We start from the raw sequence: 23,313 nt of genomic DNA, 5'->3' as shown, positions 1-23,313 counted from the left end.
TTTCGAGATTTGTGCATTCGAAATTTCGTGGTAGATCCATTTTCACATAAAAAGCTTTAATGTTCTTAACAAATTTTACCATTAGATCAAGTTCTTGTGACCCAGTCAATAATTTTATTTTAAATGCATTCAGAAGTATTTTAAAGAGTACATATATGGAACGCACCTATTTTTATGACATGTGTTAATACTTTGTGAGATAAGTAGAGGCATTAAATATTGTTATGATGAGAACGCCCAAGCCCAACAAACACTACTAATATAACCCAACAACTAACGCCAATTAAAAAAAATTATAATAAAAAAATACATATCATTCCAGGAACGACTTCTATTATCCGTATTGCCAAAACATGTTGCTGTTAAAATGCGTCAAGATTTGGGTTCAACAAGCTCGGAGCCATTTAAAAAAATTTACATGAGTCGCCATGAAAATGTTAGGTAAGTTGATAAATATAAATTAGTTATTCATGTTTGCATTTAAATAAGGCTAAAAATGTCAAATGGCATAGTGTGAATTATACTCAGGTCAAGCATCTCTGCAAAAGAGTTTAAACAAAAATGTAACATTCCTATAAACATTTCACCTGTTACACTCTCAAAAGAAAACCCACAATAATTTGCATGCATAATATGAACTTTTACTAGTATTTAAATCCTGTTCCTCATGTTCAAAGGTGACATGATTACATTAATATTTAAACATACACACAAATAATAGAAGGACATCAAAGACAATAAAAAAACTAATGAAATTAAATATGTTTAGACAATTCTATGTAAGAAAGAAAAAAAAAAATAATATGTGTAACTAAAATAAGATTTATGCTAGATATATGGCTTACTGATGGAAAATGATTAATGAGTAAGCAAAATGGTAATTTATGTAGGGTATAGTATAGTTCTTTATGGGAATAACTCTTCGAGCTTAAACTATAACGGTCGTTTGTCGTTGGTATGTGTACAATTCCAACATATATCATGTGTACCCATTTTTCTTAATAGCCAAGTCATAATGGCCAGGCTTTATACACATAGGGGTAAACATTTTAGTTGTGGCTGCAAAAGCTCCACTATGAGTAAATAAAGTCTATAAAGATTTTTTTATGCGATTGGTTTTGGTGGGACTCAATGAGCCTCGGTTTTTATTTTTGTTGTTGTTGATGGCAGGAGGTGAATTGGATTATTTATTTAAGAGAAAACAAATTGAAACGTTAAAATTTATTTTGCAATTTTGTAATTATTACGGCAATTAAATGGTGGGTCGTATGAAAAAAATAAATTTATACAACAAAGTGTCAGTTTATCATTTGGTGTCAAATAATATTGTCGTTACTTCAATTACACTGCGGTCACATTTACAAGTTTTGGCTTCAAGTTGATATTTTTTGTTTGTTTTGATATGACGTAGATGGGATTTTTTTTTTTTAATTCCCACGCCTCTTTCCCCCCCAGATACCGCACGCGCTGGTTCCATTTTCACCGAGTACGAAGTAATTTGCGGATGATTAACGTATCGGCACTTTTTAGTGTTTTTTGAAGGTAAAAACAAATTAAAAAGAACTAAATAAGTAAAGAGAATGGTGATACGAATATCAAAGGAAGGTCAAAGATTGGGACTGCTTAGTACAAGCATTTATTATATCTGTGTAAAATAAAAAAAATTTAAAATGAACAAAAAAATAAATTTAATATTTCATGTTCAATTTTCAGAAAGTGTCAAAATTTTAAAACAAAAATGTTTTAATAGTCAAGAGTGTTGATAAAAAAATAATTCAATATACATATATACATACAATTAGGTATAAAGACATTAAATGAGAAAAGAATCAGTAAACATTGAACATAAATACAAAAAAAAAAGTTTATGAGCGTGGTACACTGGTTTTTAGTATTTTTTTCAGACTAGTTTTATTAATATTAAAATCAAACAGATTAGTATTCAAATTTACAAGCTTACACATGCGAGTTAAGGGCACATGCATACCATAATAAGTACGGTGTTGGGGTAATTTTATTAAATCTAAGCTACGAAAGTTATAAGGACCTCTCCGGTAGTTAAAATTAATAGAATTAAGCAGATCCGGGCCATCAATTACACCCGTTATAAGTTGATGAATAAATACAAGGTCGTTATTTACTCTCCTTTGAGACAAGGTTTGGATCTGCAGTAGGTTGATTCGATGCTCATAGGAAGGAAGGTTAAAAAGGTCCGTCCATGGTAAAAATAAAATTACGTTGGACTGATTCTATTCTTTCTATATGGATGCTTTAAAAAGGTGTCCAAACTTGAGATGCGTATTCTAAGTGGGGGCGAACTAAGCAGTTGTAAAGAGCTAATGTAACGTAAGGGTCCCTAAACTCTTTCGACCAACGCTTGACAAAACCTAACATAGAATTGGCCTTGTTTACAATCAGGTTTATGTGCTCTGAGAAATCGAGGTTGGAGTTAAAGTTAACACCAAGGTCTTTAAAGCTATGCACACGGAGTAAAGTGTGATGAGATATCTTATAATCATACAGACTAGGAGTTTTTTTCTTTGAAAAGGTCATCGTCTGACACTTAGTCGGGCTGAGATTTAAACCGTTCTTTGTACACCAAATAGCAAATCTATCAAGATCATCTTGCAAGGATATGCGGTCATTCACAGAGCTAATGCTTTTGTAAATTTTCATATCATCTGCGAAAATAAGAATTTCACTCTTACGTAAACATAACGGTACGTCATTAATAGCTAAAATAAAAAGAAGAGGTCCCAGGTGACTACCTTGCGGGACGCCCGAGTTGGCAATGAACGATTTTGAGAAGGTCCCTCTGAATTTCACCTGATATGATCTATTTTTAAGGTAAGAAGAAATCCAAGTGATAAAACTTATAGGAAAACCAAACATTTTTAATTTAAACTTTATGATGTCATGAGAAAGTTGATCAAAAGCCTTAGAATAGTCTGTATAAATGCAGTCGAGTTCCTGTCCACTTTCTAAAGCGAAGGAGCAATTTTGTAAAAATGAAAGTAGATTCGTAACCGTTGATCTTTTTTGCATGAAACCATGTTGTTGATTAAAAATAATATTTCTACAGTAGAACGTTAAACTATCACAAATAACTTGCTCAAAAAGCTTTGGAATACATGAAAGTTTAGATATTGGCCTATAGTTAGTTATGTGGGCTTTATCTCCCTTTTTAAAAACAGGAGTAATATATGCGCTTTTCCATATGTTTGGAAATATACCCGATTTAAGAGATAATACGAAAATGTGTTGAAGAGGGAGAGCTAAAACGGATCTACAGTTTTTCAAAACTATCGGAGGGATTCCATCAGGTCCCAGAGAGCAATCATCATGAAGAAGTGAAAGACAGTGTGAGATTTTATCGAGCTCAACTGGAATACTGTTAAATGTAACTTGGGGGTAATCACGTAAATAATGGAAGTAATCTATATCTATATCGATGGGGGTATCAATAAAAGATTGATGATGATACTCTCATAACAATTTGCTTGCATGTCCAAAATTTTCAAACGATTTTTGATCTGAAAAAAAAGGTGGTGTAAAATTACTTGCTTCAACTTGCCCCTAAAATGGCTTCAAAACTAGCATGCAAGTTCACATGTAAGTATTGCCAAACTGTCATACGAATGTGTTATTAAGTAAGTTTGTATAATATGTTGCGACTTGACTGATAAAACTTGGAACAACTTGCACCTATCACAGATTGTGATTTGAGCACAAAAATGCTTTCAGTCGGTTCGTTATATAGCCCTGTTCCTTTGGAAATGGTAAAATACGCACATTCAGCAAAATAAATGCAATTCCCACATCTACTCGCGTAGAGCGTAGAAGAGCATGCATATTTCTAGCATAAAATGTACTAGATCATTTACTCACAACGAGTATACCATTCACGGGAAAGTTAAAGTTAAAATCAACGCAAGTTACCAATAAATGCACTTCAGTAAATTTTTCTTTGTACAACAACAAACCGTCAGTTGATTGGTTTAAGTGTGCTTTAACTGTAGTTCAAGTATGGCTATATTAGAATTTATGAAATTCCAACCACAGGTTAATCATGATTATAGCTGATATATTACGATTTAAAAAATTAGAAGTTTCTGAATCACGGTATAAATACATATTTTTCCAAACTGGAATCTACTTGGTGTCATTTAAGTTGAAACTTCCCAAAACAACGCGACGGGAGTTTCTGTTTATATTCAAGAATTAGTTCAAATTTTGACCACCGACAGCGTATTTCGACATTACCAATTGGGAAGAACAATGAGAATTGTGCTTCCTATTTTCTACATTATTGCTAACAAAAAATTATACCTTTTTGGTTTGTTAAAAATGCGTAAGAGTTTTCAACTCATGTGAGTTGAATTAAGCCAGAGTGGCTTTGATTATTTGGAATTGGTTAAGTAAAAATGTGCGGTCAATTTCTGTACCTCCTTTTTTGCTCCCTGTGGGTGCCATTTTTATTGATGCATCCAGAAATGAACAAGACTATAAAAGCCTAAAAAAACACTCCAGCTTATATAGAGTATTAAAGAAGTTACATTTAATTTCGTTAGATATTCGATGTCCGTTTAAGGCTTGAAACATTTAAACAGAAGCTTTTAAAAGTTGTGATTGTCTACAAATGAAAGATTTTACAAAAATTATATTTATTATTCAATAACTTTAAATCGTTTCATTTTATTTTATAATTCTTTAAGCTAAAGGTTTTTAGAGAAATCTGTGGAATTTCTTACATCTATAAAAAGCCATAAACTGAGGTCTTACTGAAGTTAGCTAAGACTTTTTGAAATAATTATTGATCTTTGTAGAAGACTTATAGAAAATATAACCTTTAAGTTTTGAATTTTTCTATTATTAACGAAGCAGTTATGCTAGTTGGGAAGTTTTTTGGACTACCGAAGTCGATCGGAAGTCCATGCTCTGTCTTATTTCTCTAAGGTCACTTACCGAAGTCTTAATGAAGTTAGCAAAGACTTCTTGAAACACTGCCAAACGACTTCAAAAGAATCTGTTAACGAAGATATTACTTCTATAAGAGTATTTCTTTTAAAGAAAGATGTATAGCAGATTTTAATTTATCTATTGTTAACGAAGCTTTTATTTTAGTTGAGTAGTTTTGGCGACAACAGCAACAACACCACATTTACAGCTTTCAATACATGAAAATTATAAGAAAAAAAATGTATGTGTATTTTTAAAGATTGTTAAAGAAATTTGTAAGTTAGCTTATAGAACTTATAGAGCTTATATAAGAACTTTAAAGAATCTGTTAACTCAAGTATAACTTCTATAAGAGAATTAAATCTGAAAAAGTCTTTAAAGAAGCCTTACAAAAGTTATAATCTGTGAGTTATGTTGTTTTTTGTATCGTTTTGGTAATTATGATGCTTGATCCCACATGTTTACCCTCAAATCTTGAAGATAAAATTAAATGCACTTAATCAAAACAATTCAGTATAAATACTTTCATTATAATTTTAAATTGAATAATAAAAGAAAGACAAAACCTTTGAACTTAAAACTCTCACATTTCAACATAGATAATATAAAATGCACAACTAGTAGCAAAAACTGGACATAAATTCTTGGAACACAAACTTTCAAAATTAACTAAGTGTATATAATGAAACTGCAAAACCTCCAATTGAGGTTAATAAATCTTTCGGTTAACCTTAAAAAATTTTCATGAATAAAATCACCATACATGAATTCACAATGATTTTTTTCTTTATAGAGTTTAAAATTAAATTGAATGCTTATTCTTTCTCTACAAAGTTAAAAAATAATTTTGAGAGAGATAAATTCTATCCATAATTCTTATATTTTTTTTTTTCTCTTTTTTCATTTCTGTTTACAGTATACTCTATGCTGACATTGTGGGATTTACCGCGATATCATCCACTTACAGCGCCCAAGATCTTGTTAAGATGCTCAATGAGCTTTTCGCACGCTTCGATAGACTTGCTGAGGTAAGGTCTTTTTTTTTTTTTTTTTTCTTAACACTTGCCCTCCATATTAACATTATATTAACCCTTTCTCCTTATATATCACTCTATTATCCTTTTTTTCCTCTTTTTCTAATACCTACAAACAACTGGTTCAGAGGGGGTTGAAATTTTTTGTTTGAATATTTTAAATTTACATAAATGACAATTACTTCTCTCTTTACTCTGTATACACCACCGACACACCCTCTCTCATCCAGCTCAAATGGTGGTTTCTTCGTTTATTTTAATTGATTTAATTTGAAACCACTCTGTGTCTATGTGTGTGCTGTGTGCACGCTATTAAAATAGGACCGTTTGTTATTCCCGCTTTTTACCCCAAGAACCTATCTCTTTTTTCCACCCGCCACCCCCTCCACCATTTAATACCTTACTCCTGTTCTGCATAAAAAGTTAATTGATAAACTGCAAGAATGGCCATTTAAAATCTTCTTAATTGCTGAATTATCACACTTCGTTATTTTTTTCTTCTTCTTCTTTTTCTTCTCGTTCTTTTTTTTTTTTTTTGTATTTAATTTTTGATACGTTCGCACTAAAACAAAAACGCCACACACTTTATACAGAAATATCAACAGCTGAGGATAAAAATCCTGGGGGACTGTTATTACTGCATTAGTGGAGCACCTGTAGAAAAGCCAGACCATGCTGTTCTGTGTGTCCACATGGGGTTGTCTATGGTAAAAGCAATCAAGTGAGTAATAATCATAATTCTCGTCGTGTCTGCATTTTCCTTTAATATATCTATAACACAAAAAAAGAAAGTAAGTTAAAGGATGTAGGTGTTACCAAAGGGATGTGGCCATCATAATATCGCCATAGGCGCCTTCAAAGGGTATCACAGAGGGTGCAGATTTAACTCCCTCTGGCTATGAGCTGTCTATTACTACTATTCTTAACCCTCATAGTTTCCAATGGTTAATTCTTCGATTGCCTGTCTTAGTTCAAAATCATTACCCCTTCCTGCAAACTAATTTGATGGCGCCTATGGACAGATGGCGCTGATTTTGCTTGTTGTTCCTGATTGTGGCTGTTTATTAAGTAACAGCTTAAGTTCATTATAATCTTTTGGTTTTCATCAATTTTGCTTGTTGTTTTTTTTTTTAAACACTCTTAACCGGGCTCTCTCTTTTGTCTTTTGTGTTTTTGCTAACTTTGTTGTTGTTGTTTTATGACTTTCTCATCAGATATGTTCAACAAAAAACCAATTCGCCGGTAGACATGAGGGTTGGCATCCACACGGGTGCAGTTCTGGCTGGCATCCTAGGTCAGCGACAATGGCAATTCGATGTCTATTCTAAGGATGTTGAGTTGGCCAACAAAATGGAATCAAGTGGAAAGGCTGGGTAAGTGGCGAGAAGAATTTGAAAAAGTACCTACTCTCAAAGGAATTTTTGTCTTTTGTTGTTGTTTTTTTTTTTTTTTTTTGTTTATTCATTCGAGAGAGTTAGAATGCACTAGATGGTGGGTTGAAGTTACTATAAACCGTTGTTACAAAATTGTAACTCATCAAAAAACCACCTGTTGAGTGTGTGATTTGTCCTTCTGTTTGATTTGTTTTTTTCTTATTTTTTTTTCACTTTCATTGGGGGAATGGACATATTCAGACGAGTGCACATATCCAACAAAACACTAAGCTTCCTGAAGGGTGAGTTTGAAGTTGAACCAGCGCTAGGTGAGAGACGCGAAGAGGCTCTACGTAACGCCGGACTAAAGACCTTTTTTATCACAAAGGTCCTCATACCTGTAAGTAAAAATAGAAATGCACGGATTGTGATTGATTTTGTGTGTGTTATGTATGCGGGTGATACCTATGCGGATTGTGTGGATATTGCAAAATAGGATTATTGTAATGGATAGTGAACATGACTGACATTGAAAAAAAAAGGACATACACGATGTGATAGGATAAGTTATTGTTTTGATGGCTTTACAATTTAACCCTATTTAGATTTGGATAGCCAGCTAGAGAATAAATAAATGTCTTCATTTTGATGTGACTGAGAAAAGAATTTAGATTAATTTAGTTCGATATAGAATTCGTGATTGTTTTTAATAAAACATAATATACTCGTATTTATATAAATTACCTACTTTTGTTTTTTGTTTATAGTTTGTAGCCCCAAATAATCAAGAAAATGGAGAAGACATAATTGATGATGACAACGAAGAAATCCTTGAAGTTAAAGAAAAAGCAATAAGTTTTGAACAAGAAGATGAATTGGATAAATATGAAGATTTTAAAAAACGTTTACAACATGAATTAGTTGCTAGAGATGGACATGGGTATGATTTCTTGTTTTATTTTTATTGTTATAGTTTTTTTTTTTTTTTAATAAATAATTGTTTATTTATGTGTTTTTAGAAATCTATCAAAAGATACAACATTATTTCTCAAATTTAAAAGTCGAGATTTGGAGACTGCATATGAAGGCCATCGCGAACCGTATTCTTCATTGCCTTTAGTGGCAGCTGTATTGGTACAATTTGTAGATGTTCTGTATTCCTATCTAGTATTACCGAGGTAAATTATTCGTGTTTTGTTTGTTTTAAAGCTGTTGATTTAATTTGTAGAAGTACCTACCTGCTTATCATCATAGAAAAATGTGAAAGAGCGTCATACTTCCTTTTTGATTATCATTACCAGTTACCTTATCAAAGTTTAAGTAACCTTTAGACCAAATGTATTTCGCCCAGGTACAACTGTTGGACTCATTAATTAGATGCATTTTGTACTCTTTTACGATGCAAACTTTTAAATTGAATTAAAATTCACAAAATCCACTAAAAATAAACAAATATAATGAAAATTCTTCTATGTTAACGTGTTTCTTTATTATTACCGCTTACCATTTGTCACTTACTATTTTTCACTTTGTTAGCAATTTTTAATTATTGCTCTTTATCCTGTGAAAATAATGTGTGAAAATAATGATTTATAGAATTAAAAAAAAAAATAGTACGTATACGTCCGAGTGGACTGAAAACTCGAAAGGTTTTATTCATGCTTTATTCATGGAAGTACTTGATTACCGTTGATTTTCACTTTTTATGGTTTTTTTTTTAACTTTGCAAGTTTCAAAAAATGTATGTTATATTCTTTTCTAAGCAATTTTAATATATGTAAATCTTTTCGATATTTTTGACAAAAAAAAATGAAAACTCTTTTTTCATATGAGTATCTATATTTTCCCTTTCTTTGATTTCTAATATAAATGTTCAATTTTCTATACTAAAATTAATTCTGGCCATCCTTTTATATCATATCAATTTTTTAAAGCAAATTATTCTGAAAATAATTGCCGAAAGTTAATATTTTTTTTAGAATTCATTCAAGGTCTTAAATAAATTAGAAAGTTTTCGTGTGTCCAATCTTAAAATCGTGTTATAATCGTTGATTTTATACTGTACCTACTTTTATTGTACTTTAATTCTAAAGTTACCTATAGTCACAACGAAAACCCTTTAGTAACTTAAATACTGTCGTTTCTTTTGATTTAAAATAGTGCGTATACACCAGAGTGTACTGAAAAATAATTAAATGCGTTTTTTACTAATATTTTTATCAGCAAGGCTAACAATTGAATTATACGGGAAAAAGTAAGAATGACCGGTTGTATGACATGTTGATGCGGAGGCCCAAGCTACATGCATATTCCTTTTTTGCATTGATTTAAAAATAATAATCGCAGTTTATCTCATATTGATGTTTCACATGATTTTTTTTTTAAATTTTATCTCTCTCAGGTATTGTTTACATTTCGTTACAACCATATCACCACTTCTGCTTGTTACTGTGCTGGTATTTATTTCTGTGAGCGAAAGTTTTCCACGACAAATTCATGAAAAATTTGTTCATATTAGCAAGAGATTTAATGATACAAGATTCTTGAGATCATTTGCAGCTATAACTATTTCCTTGGCAATGGGATTTAGCAATCTTGTGGATATGGTTTGTTTAAATGCATCAAGTTATACATTCAGATTTACATAATTATTAATAATAAAAACATTTTATTCTAGTACTTTTTTACAACTGTGATTAAGTCTGATGACTTTGGCTTACCAGCAAGGTGTGGCTTAGACAACAACGATACAAACAACTATAATCAATCCGATATTGGAAAATGTACCGATAGCCCAAATCCAGAAATAACCATTTATCCCTCGTATATGAGTAATTTTGCAGTTCTTATATTGATAGCTGTGTCAGTAATCGCTCAATTGACACATACTACGAAGATTCTTTTAATGATCATTATTGCTGGTAAGATTTTTGTTAACAGCAAATTGAATTTATGATTAAATATGCATTTTTAAGGTCTTCATTGTGCTTTCAATATAATTGTAATGCATGACCTATATCGGTTTGAAGATTTTCTTTCATCTGACCCGTAAGTTAGATTCGGCCATAACTCGTGTGAAAATATTCGACATGATTAAATTTTTCCTTTTTTTTTTTTAGTGTAATACCAACGAAAATAAATGTTTCTGCTATACTTTTGGTAGCTGCTATTGCTTTATCACTTTTAGCAAGACATGTAAGCATTAGACTTTTGTTGGAGGTGGCAAAGAACTCACAAGAAGAAAAAAACTAGTACTACCACATTCTACTACATTTACTCTGTGCAAAGTAGAGAAGAACTGAATTGAATTTCTTTGATGTGATTTCATTTGAAATTATCTACTTATGAATACTTTGTCATCTCCAAAAGAACTTTTATTTAAAAAAAAAAAAAAATGTAGTAGAAGAAGATATTAATCATAGATTTTTTTTCCGCAGATGGATCGAGAGGACAGAGTGATCTTCAAATGGAAAACAGAAGTAGCTGAGCAAAAAGAAATGGCAACTGACATGAGTAAAAGAAATGAAGCTCTTGTTTATAATGTCCTACCTGTTCATGTTGCCGAACATTTTATGAGGAATAAAAAACGATCCTATGACGAACTTTACTCACAGAGTTATTCAGAAGTTGGTGTTATGTTTGCCAGCATGCCAAACTTTGCAGGTATAATCTATTTTTCGGTAATAGTGTGTTTCACCTTAAATCTGATGTATGTTTTATCAACTAAGTGTTTTTGTTGTCTTTTAGCATTTGAGTAGGGTTGCTGATTACTTGTTCTTATTCTAGGAATGACATCCCAAATTTTTTAGACAAATAAAAGTTTTACCTGAATCTGGTGTATGTTTTAGCTTTTGACTCTATCAAATATCATAGATTTAGGCTTAAAAATTAAATATCTAAGTGCTTTCAGTATTTTTTTTTACATTTGATAAGAGTTGCCCAGTGCGTGTTTCTTGCTAATATTTTATAGAAGAAAGTCTCAGCATCTCAGCTAAAGCTTACTTATATTTTACCTTTTTAAAAAATCATAATTTTTTTATTTGAATAGGTTTACCATATTTGTAGGCTTACATTACTCAAATTACGATTTTTAGTTTTTAGACTTTTGTGTACAAGGGTATTACGATTTACGAATTACAATTTTTTCTTTAAAATAGGGTTGCCACAGAGAAGTTTTCATTTTAAATTGTAAACATATGAACTTTCATTTGACACTAATTTTAACCTCTAAATTTTAGCTAAAAGTAACTCGACGCGGTAGCTTTCTCTCCGACTTTCGTTCGTTACTTTTAATCTTCTAATGAGTATCTTAATTTTTCCTTTGAAAATTATAAACTAGATAAGATCACGATTCACGGTGATTATGTTTTATTATTGCCCCGCTTGTAGCAGGGCTTCTCAAAAATTTAATTTAGACTCATTAGAGTGCCCCTCTCCACGGAAATCTTTAGTAAAAGGCGAAAGATTTATTCGACAAATGAAGAGAAGCCAGAGTAACGTTTAAAAGCAAATTTTAGGAATACTTATGTTATTTTATGCTAAAATGTAATGTGAATTATAAAAAGAAACAAAATATCTCTATGTTGATCATTATGAAATACCTATATGTACGTAAAAGGGAAAAGTGATCCTGATCACCATTCATGACAATTTTGTTGCTGATTTTACCTACCTACCCCTTCTTTGCACCTTTTCTAAAACTATAGCCTCTCTGTGCGCAATTTGTTTGTACTGACAATAAAAATCTTCCCCTGCTATAATAGTAAACATGATTTTTGCTAGATCACATATACCTGATTCTCGAAAAATAAAAGAAAAAAGAAACAGCGGTGGTGTTTAAGAGTTTTTGTTGTTTTTGACCTAGGTACATAAGCTAACCATATTCAAACTACAACTGCGTCTAAGTTGATTCTCTAGAATTTTTAAATAGCTCAGTTAATTTAATAAAAATAAGATAAATTTTAACAAAAAATTACCCATAATAAAATTTATAGATAGTCGGCCTTATCACGAATTCCATTCGTATGGGAAGTTTTCTATGATTTCCAAAAAAACAATAACAAAATCGATCGTAGTTACGCTTTGTATGAAATTCTCCATTACAAACGAATTTCGTAATTGTTTTTTCGGGAATCTTAGAAAATTTCCGATACGAATGGAATTCGTGATAAGGCCGAGTAAAATTATCCATTAACTGAGATACCTATTAATAAGTTCTGTAAGTACGTTGAACTTAGTTATTTTGGGTTAAAGTTCACGAGTTTATCATGTGGTGGGGGTAAAACTAATGTTTGGAGAACTTTGTCGTTTGACCATAAAGCGGGTTCTTAAATTTAATTTTTACACACACAAATCGATATTGATCGATTGTTTTTTTTCAAAAATAACACTTTTATTTGTTTTGATCGTATTGGTTTTTCGAGGATCCAATCCGATTTCGTTTAACTTCAAACCTTTTTCCAGATATTGCAATACCAAAATGCTCAATAGACCAAAAATGCACGTTTTTGTATTCCATTGAATTGAATAGCAGGTAAAAATACAAAACCATACAATTTTTGAGCATGTGTTTAATCTCCATAAAAAGTCACTGCCACAGATTGCAGCATTAAGCTTCTAAAACTTATTTCAGATATTTTTTGCATTTATTTTAGCCACCGATTAACTACGTTTCTATACAAAAGATCACTTAAATTTGCCACAAATTAAAATAAGCAGTACCTAGGTAAAAATTTAATTTCAACTATATAAAAGTTGTCCCGCAAATACACATATAATGTGTATACTGTATAACCTCATAAAAGGGGATGTTTTATTTCAAAGAACATTGTAAGGGTTGTTTAGTTTATTCATTTTGAGTGAAATTTATTTTTTGGATCTTTATAATTTACAGTTACTTTCTGTTAAAAAATTGTTAAAATATCATGCAACATAACGGTAAAGCATACTTACCTGGCGTAGGGGTTAACCGTGATCATAAAGGCGGTTCCCCCGAAGTGAGGTCTGACCATTGCACATTACGGTTGGATTGACCTTTGCGATTGTTCCTAATGTGAATAACTCGTTCGTGTAATTTTTGGTAGCCGGGAATGGCGTTCGCGCCGTCCCGACATAATTAATGAAAAAGTAATTAGTGAAGGTTGATGTAAATAGAATGACATGTATTAGCAATTAGTGTTGCCATTTGACTAGTTTTCAGTGAAATTTGAGTAGTTGTTATCACGGTTGCCACTCGCATAAAAAATTTCCTACCAAAGTTTCCAAAAAAACCTACCAATTCAAAGAAAAACCTACCCTACGAAAATTTTCGATTTTAAGAGAATAAATTCTTTTTTAAAAAAATAAAATGCACGACTGGGTCGCACGAACTTGCTCTTGGAGTTAAAGTTGCTTAAATTTTTTAGACTTTCTATATAGAAATTTGGAAAAAAAAATAAAATTCGTTTAAAAAAATAAAATAAAATCTGAAATTAAATTGCCCTCCAAAACAAGTATGCAGTTTTGATTGATATATAAACGTGCATTTTTAGAAAAAAAAATTTCAAAATCGTTAGAGCCGTTTTTTAAAAAAACAATTTTTTATAAATAATTTTTTGGAAAAAAACTTTTAAAATAAAATTGTAATGCCATTTTGTAGAAATCACTAATCAAAAATGTAAAGTTAGTGTCAACACAAAACATGAAAATGGATGAGTTCAGACACCAACAATGAGGATACTGCGTTTACATACACTACTTAATATTATTACTCTCGGTTTAGATGGGCACATTTGTTTGGCACAAATATTTTGGGTAGATTTGACATAATTACAATTTTTTTTGTCAATTATTAAAAATAAAATTATTTTAGAGAAAGAACTTGGAAAAACCTACCAAATTGACTTCAAACCTACCAACCTACCCAAGGTAAAAAAACCTACCCAGTTTGGTAGGATCCTACCCACTCCGGCAACCGTGGTTGTTATTTCTTTTAGCTTAAATTTAAAATAATAAGTTAGCCTAGTCTCACCTCACCCAGAGCTCACCGAAACCCGTTAGGCACCTTGGCAGTCCCTGTCCCTGTGTAGTCACGTACAAGTGTTCCGAATTTATTAAGAAAGAAGTAGATCTACTACTCTTTTATTACAAAAAATTAAATCTACTACTATTGAAAGAAAAAAAACTTAGGTTAAAAGATACCATTTTACATCTTTTAAACTTTCTTTTTTAGATTTCTATTCTGAGGAGTCAGTAAATAATCAAGGACTTGAATGCTTGCGTTTTTTGAACGAAGTCATATCCGATTTTGATGCGGTAAATAAAAATGCTCAGATTCCTTCTTAAGAATTTCTGTATGTTTTTTATTCAAAACTTTTACATTAGCTTCTAGAGTTGCCACAGTTCCAGGATATAATTAAAATCAAGACAATCGGTTCGACATACATGGGAGCAAGTGGAATTAATATTGCACGAAAAATCGATCCAGGTGATTCAATAGTAGAACGTTGGTCACATTTATCTGTATTGGTTGAGTTTGCTTTTGAATTGAAAAAAGCATTGCAAGGTATCAATGAACAATCTTTTAATCATTTCGTCCTTAAAATGGGAATCAATCATGGCCCAATTACGGCTGGGGTAATTGGTGCTCGTAAGCCTCATTATGATATATGGGGAAACACTGTAAATGTTGCATCGAGAATGGAAAGTACTGGAAAAGCTGGTAATATTCAGGTAAATTATTTTATTCTATTATTTTTAACAACAACAACCCAAAAGCATGATTAAACTCTCCGTTAAATTATAGGTAACGGAGGAAACATGTAACATACTAAAAGAATTTGGCTACACATTCGAGCAACGAGGCTTGGTGTCGGTCAAAGGCAAAGGACAATTGATGACTTATTATTTAACGGTAATTTATTGTTTGGATTTGGTGAACTAGTCATGAGTAGAAATCTAGTGCTAGTAGAAATCTGTTACTAGTAAAAATCTAATACTAGTAGAAATCTAGTACTAGTAGAAATCTAGTACTAGTAGAAATCTAGTACTAGTAGAAATCTAGTACTAGTAGAAATCTAGTACTAGTAGAAATCTAATACAAGTAGAAATCTAGTACTATCAACTACACGCTCTTATCTACTCGAGTAGAACATCACGTGTAGATTAAAGTACTAGATCTACTTATCACCTACTTGATCTATAAGTTTTGTATCTTAAATTTAAAAATTCTTTCTTATTTCAAGGGTCGAGTCATTCCCACTAAACCGGTTGTATCCTCATTGGACACAAAACCAATCGAACCAATCGAAGAAGTTACACAAAACGAGGCCGAAGCCGATAGCAAAACACCACTTTTAAATAACATTAATGTAGCACCTAGTGAGTTTAGCGAAAAGGATTCATTAATAGCAAGTAATAATTCCGTTAATTAATTTTTAAGTGACATAACATAGATATTTAAGTATAAACAAACAACATCAACAAAAACAAAAAAAAAAAATCAAATAGTGTAGTTTAAACACCAACTCATATTTAAGATTATAAAAACAAAAGAAAAACTAAATATTATATATAATAATTATAAAAACTAACTTTCCATAAGAATTTTCAACAATAAAAAAGATGAGTTTTCTAATTTTATACATTTCACTTGTTTAGAGAAAGAAAAAAAGTAATATAAATTATATTTAACTTTTTGAAGTTTGGGTATAAAATTAAAAAAAAAAAAAAAACATCACGAATGGACTTAACAAAATAAATTTGTGGTAAAATAATAAGTTATTTTGTGAATTTTCTATCTTGCCTATCTCTATTTAAAAAAAAAATCTATCTCTATATAAGGAACGACTTGAGCTCAAATAGACAATCCAAAAAAAAAAAAAAAATGTTTTTTCTTAAGAGTTCAAAATTTAGAAAAAAAAGTAATGTTTACATTTTGTCTAATTTTTATTTCTACAGTATTAATAGTATGTACCTTTATCTATTAAGAATTGTTATTAAAAAAAAAAAAAACAAAGAAACAAAAAAAGAACTAGAAACTAGAAATTTAGAAAAGATAAAACACCACCGAGAAGTATTTGCAAGAATATTAGAATTTAGAGAGATGAAACACATTTAATTTTGATGTATAGGGAGGACAGACAAATAAAAAATTACTCATTTCATGATATTAGTTATAGGTCTCGAATAGGCACTTTAGCAAACATGCCTCGATATTTCCCCCCAAAATATCCTCTTGAGAAATTATTTTCATGAGTAGAGGTGAATGATAATCTTGTACTATCATTTACACATATTCCTTTACGCAAGGATATGGCAAAACTGCATTGATTTTCATTAATGTACTTCAGCATCTAGAGGTAGCAAAGTACTCGTGATGAAAACCAATAATCTAGTACTATTATATTAGTACAATCTTTGCAACCCTAAGACTAACACATCTGTATACTCTGTATTCATACCATTGAAACCACTATTAAAGTATTTAAGTAAGCAGGTACTGATGAATACTTTTTCACCGAAATAATAATTTCACTGAGTAGGTACCTACTTAATAAGCGAATTTCAAAGGAACGCAAACTAATTATAAAGTTAGGAGGATTGGATTTAAATCCTTAATTGTCAATATTTTAGAAATAAGTATAGACCTGGCAAGTGTGCATCGCGACGCATTTTGGTTTGTGTAAATTAACAGTATATTAGACACCTTCCTTTGGAGGGGACTGACTGCTCATAAATAGAAATCTAGTACGAGAACTACACATTCGTATTTACTCTAGCTATTAAAGTACTAGATCTCCTAATAATTTTACAATATGACCTCCAAAAAAACCCGATTATTTATGAGAAATCTTTGTTTTCCTTGAAAATAAAAAGCTTCGATCCTTATCAAACTGTCAGATGTATTTGACAGAGCAGCTGTAAGAAAAGATAAAAAGATTTAAAAAAAATAATAATAAATTTATGATTTTTATTTAATTATGAAAATTTTCTAAAAACTGACACACTTTAGCCACGTTCCGTTGGAGGTGGTAGAATACTCATGAGTTATGAGTATAGATCTAGTTCAAAAATCTTCTGCTCCAGTAGATAGGACTGTGTAGTTGTCGTAGATTTCTACTCATGAGTAGTTTACCACTTCCAAAGGAACTCAGCTCATGTTTAGTACATTATTCCTCTGTTACGTTAAAAAAAAAAAACTATTAGTGAAAAAAATGACAACTGTAAATATTATTTAAATTTATTTGTTTTAGTAACCTTTTTTTTTATTTTTATTTAACAATATATACCTATTAGTAAAGATTATATTAAATTGTACATATATCATTAAATACAAAATATTATAGTAAAACACAAAATTAAGAATTAAAAAGAAAATTCAAAATATATAATTTAGTAAAAATTGAAAAACTGTCCTCTCTATTTTAATAAAAATGCTTACATAGATTATAAATATTTATAATAAATTACATCATAATTATTTAGCTGCTAGCAATATTTACTTTTTCCAATTAAAAAAAAGAAAAAGATATAACTTGTGAATAAAAATACTGTACCTCTCTTACACTTTTAAAAACCATACAAATACAAAAAAAAAAATCTCTAATATTGATAAAATAGTTCTAAGCGAACTCTTTCTATATGTTAGTTTAAAACAACAATAACAACAAAAAACTAAAACTATTTAATCTTTTAAGTAACAAGTAATTTTTAGAACATATAAATTAATAAATAATGTGATTTTGGGTTTTGCTATAATGCATTACCGTTTGCGTCTCTATTGTTGCTTAGTTAATATCTTCATATCTTTCAAAAAAAAAAAACAAACAAAAATTGTTGCAAACATTTCAGCTATTACATAATACAAACAAATAGTAATGTAAAGTAAACAATAATAAATGATTAAATCTAAAATAAATGTTTTTTTTTTTCAATCCATTTTGAATAAAATTGGGTGTGATGTTAACGAGAATATACAGGAATAACCATTTAAATATGTCAAACATATTTTTTAGCAAATCTAAAAACGCAGTTTTATTGGAACCACTTTAAGCATTTCTTGGGATCGGGTCAAAATTCTGGCTTCAAAATTCTGCTTTTCAAAATTCTGCTTTTATAACGAAAATTCTGTTTTTCAAAATTCTGCTTTTTTTCTATTCTGCTTTTCAAAATTCTGCTTTTTAAAATTATGCTTTTCAAAATTCTGCCAGCATAATACTTGAACAAAAAAAATTCTGCCAATTCTGCTTTTTTTTATGGCATATGCGCTGACTAAAGAAAAATACACCTCATTAATGTAATTCAACATTGGTACTTTCCTAAATTTTTTTTGAGTAAGTGTCGCAAATATTTTTTAAAATGCAAAGACTGACTTTCTTGCAAATAAAGTCTATAACTTATTGGAACAGATGTTGTTTGATACAAGATATTCCTTTTCTTATTCAAATTTTTGAGTATTCATCTTATTTGACAAATAAAAAATTTGAATTATTTTCGGAAATGTTTAGTATTAAAAACCTTTTCTTAATATTTTCAAATTTATTCATTTATAAAACAAAAATTAATATGCACTCAAAGAATGATGATTTTACAGAATTTAGCAAAAAATTAAAAAAGGGTTTGGAAAATGTTAAAAAGCGCGCGCTTTTTAACATTTTCCAAACCCTTTTTTAATTTTTTGCAGAATTTTGAAAAACAGAATTATGAAAAGCAGAATTTTGAAAAACAGAATTTTGAAAAACAGAATTTTGAAAAGCAGAATTTTTAAAGCAGAATTTTGTAAAGCAGAATTTTGGAAGCAGAATTTTGACCCCAACCCTAAAAAATATCTGAGAAGTGAATAAACAATAAGAGGTCTAATTTTCATCAAAACAAATTATTGAAAAGTCGCAAAAAACTGACAGTTACATTATGTCCGGTTTGTATGAAATTCAGTTTTTGAAGGTATAAGGCGTTTTAGCAGTTTCTAGATAGTGAAGGCAACATGTGTAGTTTTGTCTTAAAAAACCGATTTCATAAAAAAAACAATGGTGGAAATACGGATTTTTGTTTAATCACTCCTTTAAAATGGAACACGATCTGCAGATGAACACAAGCTATAGCCGAAGAACTGAATGTATGACTGTTTGACGGGAACGTACCTACATCATCGCTAAATTGATGTATACATTTTTTTTTCTTTTTAGAGGGAGTGAATCATTTATTTCAGACACAACATAAATCAATGAGCATTAACTTTTCAGGAACAACAAAAAACTGTTTTATTATGTTAAAATTCCACAACCACTAAAAATTTAGGCTATTATTTATAAACGTTGTTTAACTTTAAACAACTGCTTAAGCAAGTAAGAAATCAAATAAGTGAACATTCAAATTAAACTGAATTCCATTGGTACTCTCATGAGCAGATGATCTAGTACAATTTTCAATTTCAATACACTTTACAGTTCATTTTATTTGCATGACTTGTTAACAAATTTTAAAGTTTACAATATGAAATTAAACAATTACCATAAAGGATGTCGACCGTAGATAGACATTTTTTTTTTTTTTTTTTTTCATTCATTTTTAACATACAATTAAGCCTTCGCAGAACATGTGCAGTTTTTCCATTTCATTCAAGATTTCATCATTTGCAAATCAGTAGTCTTATCTCTTTCAGACCATCTGACTATTTAAATAGTCACAAATAACTATTATTAACTATTCAAAATAGTTATCCCGATTTTAACTATGAAAATAGTTAAAAAATAGTTAAAAATGATTATTTTTTTCTCTGTGTGTAGTTTACCACCTCAACACCTTAAGCCTGGTACATACTATTTGTGAAGCAAGTCGTGAATCCATACAAATTCGTATTTTGTGTTCACTCGTGAACGTTCTCCTGAACCTTCGTGGAGAAAAAAGTGGAGAGTTTTGCTTCACGACCGCTGAAGTAATTCACGTGCAAAATGTACGGGAATCTCTTTCACACAGATGACAAAATTTTGAATTTTAGCATGAGTATATATCTATGCCTCCTATATATTTTTTCGAACAAATCAATTTGAAAATTGAAGAAAAAAACAGAATATGTGTGTTTTGTTCATTGTGTGAGTGTTCATGAGATATTTAAACTTGAAGTGTGTACTAGCGATGAAAATGTCAAATGTTCACAAGTTGCGATGTCTTCACGTTCACTTCACCAGAAGTTTATAGGCACAGTACACATAATAAGGTAATATATTCCGAACGTTGTCAAAATTTGTTTGTCAAAAATGGACACCAATCTGTCAGGTCGGCCTTTAATTTTTATATTTCAATCGCAGTAAACAGGAAATTTGTTTTTGTTTTAATTTATAAAATGTCATTTAAAAATATTATAAATTGAAAAATAACAAATTTTCTTCATGTTTCATCGCGGAAAATGGTAAATAATTGTTTAAAAATTAGTGGTGTGCGTTGTTTATCGGTTTTTGTGCGTTTTTCGTCGGTATTTTAAACAATTAAGAATTCGGTAGCTGACATTGGTCGCCAAAGTGTCATGTTTTGACAATCTGGCGACCAATGTCAGTTCGGAATATATTACCTTTTTATGTGTACTGTGGTTTATAGGTACTATGCTTTAAAGCATATTACGCTGCTAATGCGAAACGAAAAATGTTCAAGTCTCCAAAGTCGACAACGAAAATGCTAACGAAAAAAAATAGCATCGAGTATTCTGTCAAAGTCAAAATAAAAAAATTCAAAATAAATTTAAAATCAAGAAAAATCAACAGAAAATAATTTTGTAAAGCCAGAAATAAATGAATTAAAAGTGAAAAAACCGTCAACATACTGCTCTTGGAGTCAAGAAAAATGCACAGGACAGTAACAAAGTAAGTGACATGAGTGAAAACTCTCCAACTTTTTCGCTAGAGCTGCGTACTGAAAAACGAAATTTTCCGTTTAGGATTTCATTAGCGAAATTTTGTATGGAAAATTTCTTTTCGCTTCAGCAGCGTACTAGGCTTAAAGTACAAAAATAAAAGAGTAAAAAAGTTGTTTATTTTTAAACCAAAATATAAGCTCTGAATTATTTGTGAAAGTTTTTAATTCTCAAAACACTAACGGCCATATTATTCACTAGTTTAAAAAATACATCTGAATGTAAAGAAATTGAAATGTCAAAAATAAATCCTAATCCATAATATTCACTATCACACAGAGAAAAAAATAGTCATTTTTATCTATTTTTTAACTATTTTCATAGTTAAAATCGGGATAACTATTTTGGATTTGGATTTATTTTTAACATTTGACAATTTTACATCCAGATGTATTTTTTAAACTAGTGAATAATATGGCCGTAAACAAAAACATACATTTAAAAATTTTTACTTTCGTATTTTTTCACTTTTTATGCCAACGACGAGCCCCCCTAATAGACAAACTATTCAGATCTAACGTAACATAAACCTAACGTAACTGAACGTCAACAATTATTCTTGTGACTTTCAATTTTATTTCATTGAACGCGACTTCTATCAAAAATTCAAGGAAGAAAAAAAGTTGCAAACAAAACAAAACATTTTTGTTTTCTTTAAAAAATCCAACAAAATTTATTTTTTTTTTTAAATAAATTACTAACTGAAATTACCATGAAAAGGTGTTCATATCAAGATTGTGATTCTGTTCGATATCCTTGTGGCAATATAACATTTTTTGTATTGCCAACCGATGACCGACGCAACATTTGGATACAAAATTCTGGAAATAAATCTTTATTAAACATTGGCGACAAAGCACACAGATTTATTTGTGAAAATCATTTTCGTGAATGCGATATAAAGAATCAATTTACAAGGAAAACATTAAGAAAACATGCTGTACCAATTGAATATATTCCAACGAAGAATTTAACAAATGAACCGACCATACTCAATTTTAATGATGGGTGCATTAGAAAACTTTTATTTTTGTATACAACAAAATATGTTTACTAACTTTGTATAAACTTTGTTTCAGATCAACTAAAATAACAAATAAAAAAAAGAATGAAAATACTGAATTTAATGTGAATTTAGAAGAAATCACAACAAATAATCAAAATCTTTTTGACGACGATGTTGTCACAGATTTTCATACCTCGCAAACTATTGACTCGGCAATTGTCGTCAATGTCGATGATGATGAAAGTAACACTGCTCCATACAGTTTGATAGATTTTGTTGATGATGCTGATGATTTACCATCCACTTCAAGTTTAATCTTGGAAAATCAAGAAAAAGACGACACAATGAAGAAAGAAAAACAACCGGACGAAGAGACTATGGAATTGTATTTAGAAGAAAATAGTAATGATAACCAAGTGGATTCGTCAACACTTGAATTAGAAATGGAAGATGAATCACAAAGTATTGAAATATTTGTTGGTGATGATAGAGCCAGAGAATGTGAGCCTGAGGTTGTTCCAGCTAAAGAGGAAAGTCCTACTAAACTTGAAAGTGTTGTTGAAACAACAACAACTGAGAATCCAAGTAATAGTAACAACAGCTATAAAGAGGACAAGCATTATGCTTTATCACTTGTTGGATACTTTCAACGACTACCGCAAGCTAAGAAGGCATTGGCTAAATTGAAAATTCTTCAATATCTTACCGAATTAGAATTTGATATGCCACCGACTTTATAATAAATAGAAAAAAGGATGCACCTAATTGAGAAATGATTTTTTGTTTTGTTTTCATTAGAGATTTAATTGTTTGATTGTATTTCTTTTTCATTGTCTAGCCCCATGCACACTAAAAGGGATCGGGTCAAAATTCTGGCTTCAAAATTCTGCTTTTCAAAATTCTGCTTTTTTAACGAAAATTCTGTTTTTCAAAATTCTGCTTTTTTTCTATTCTGCTTTTCAAAATTCTGCTTTTTAAAATTCTGCTTTTCAAAATTCTGCCAGCATAATACTTGAACAAAAAAAATTCTGCCAATTCTGCTTTTTTTTATGGCAT

The 23,313-nt window shown here is 30.3% G+C and overlaps 2 protein-coding genes and 2 non-coding genes across 5 annotated transcripts in view; 3 read left to right on the top strand and 1 right to left on the bottom strand.

The window, feature by feature from the left end:
• Window positions 1-16,042, top strand: part of LOC129914142 (adenylate cyclase type 3) — a 28,775-nt gene extending 12,733 nt beyond the window's left edge. For both annotated transcript variants that reach the window (XM_055993223.1, XM_055993222.1), the window contains exons 6-21: window positions 323-441; window positions 5,876-5,987; window positions 6,587-6,714; window positions 7,208-7,366; window positions 7,628-7,766; window positions 8,134-8,306; window positions 8,386-8,544; window positions 9,768-9,972; window positions 10,044-10,287; window positions 10,342-10,414; window positions 10,486-10,561; window positions 10,804-11,029; window positions 14,577-14,659; window positions 14,729-15,076; window positions 15,150-15,257; window positions 15,589-16,042. In XM_055993223.1, the coding sequence (XP_055849198.1) occupies window positions 323-441; window positions 5,876-5,987; window positions 6,587-6,714; window positions 7,208-7,366; window positions 7,628-7,766; window positions 8,134-8,306; window positions 8,386-8,544; window positions 9,768-9,972; window positions 10,044-10,287; window positions 10,342-10,414; window positions 10,486-10,561; window positions 10,804-11,029; window positions 14,577-14,659; window positions 14,729-15,076; window positions 15,150-15,257; window positions 15,589-15,777 (2,541 nt within the window). In that variant the 3' untranslated portion in view covers window positions 15,778-16,042. The remainder of the gene's footprint in view (window positions 1-322; window positions 442-5,875; window positions 5,988-6,586; window positions 6,715-7,207; window positions 7,367-7,627; window positions 7,767-8,133; window positions 8,307-8,385; window positions 8,545-9,767; window positions 9,973-10,043; window positions 10,288-10,341; window positions 10,415-10,485; window positions 10,562-10,803; window positions 11,030-14,576; window positions 14,660-14,728; window positions 15,077-15,149; window positions 15,258-15,588) is intronic.
• LOC129917417 (U5 spliceosomal RNA) lies at window positions 11,742-11,863 on the bottom strand. The gene has a single exon (XR_008772775.1). It is a non-coding gene; the product is annotated as a U5 spliceosomal RNA (small nuclear RNA).
• Window positions 13,311-13,477, top strand: LOC129917415 (U1 spliceosomal RNA). Its single transcript, XR_008772773.1, has one exon. It is a non-coding gene; the product is annotated as a U1 spliceosomal RNA (small nuclear RNA).
• Window positions 16,043-21,836: 5,794 nt separating the features above from the next.
• LOC129914466 (suppressor of Mek1-like) lies at window positions 21,837-23,030 on the top strand. The gene is made up of 2 exons (XM_055993736.1): window positions 21,837-22,259; window positions 22,331-23,030. Exons 1-2 carry the CDS (start codon window positions 21,964-21,966, stop codon window positions 22,995-22,997), a joined length of 963 nt encoding a protein of 320 aa, XP_055849711.1. The 5' UTR covers window positions 21,837-21,963; the 3' UTR covers window positions 22,998-23,030.
• The last annotated feature ends 283 nt before the right edge of the window (window positions 23,031-23,313 follow it).

This window comes from Episyrphus balteatus, chromosome 3 (assembly GCF_945859705.1).
Source record: "Episyrphus balteatus chromosome 3, idEpiBalt1.1, whole genome shotgun sequence".
Taxonomy (NCBI): Eukaryota; Metazoa; Arthropoda; class Insecta; order Diptera; family Syrphidae; genus Episyrphus; species Episyrphus balteatus.
Note: the sequence above shows the minus strand (reverse complement) of the source record. Positions and strands in the feature narration are given on the sequence as shown.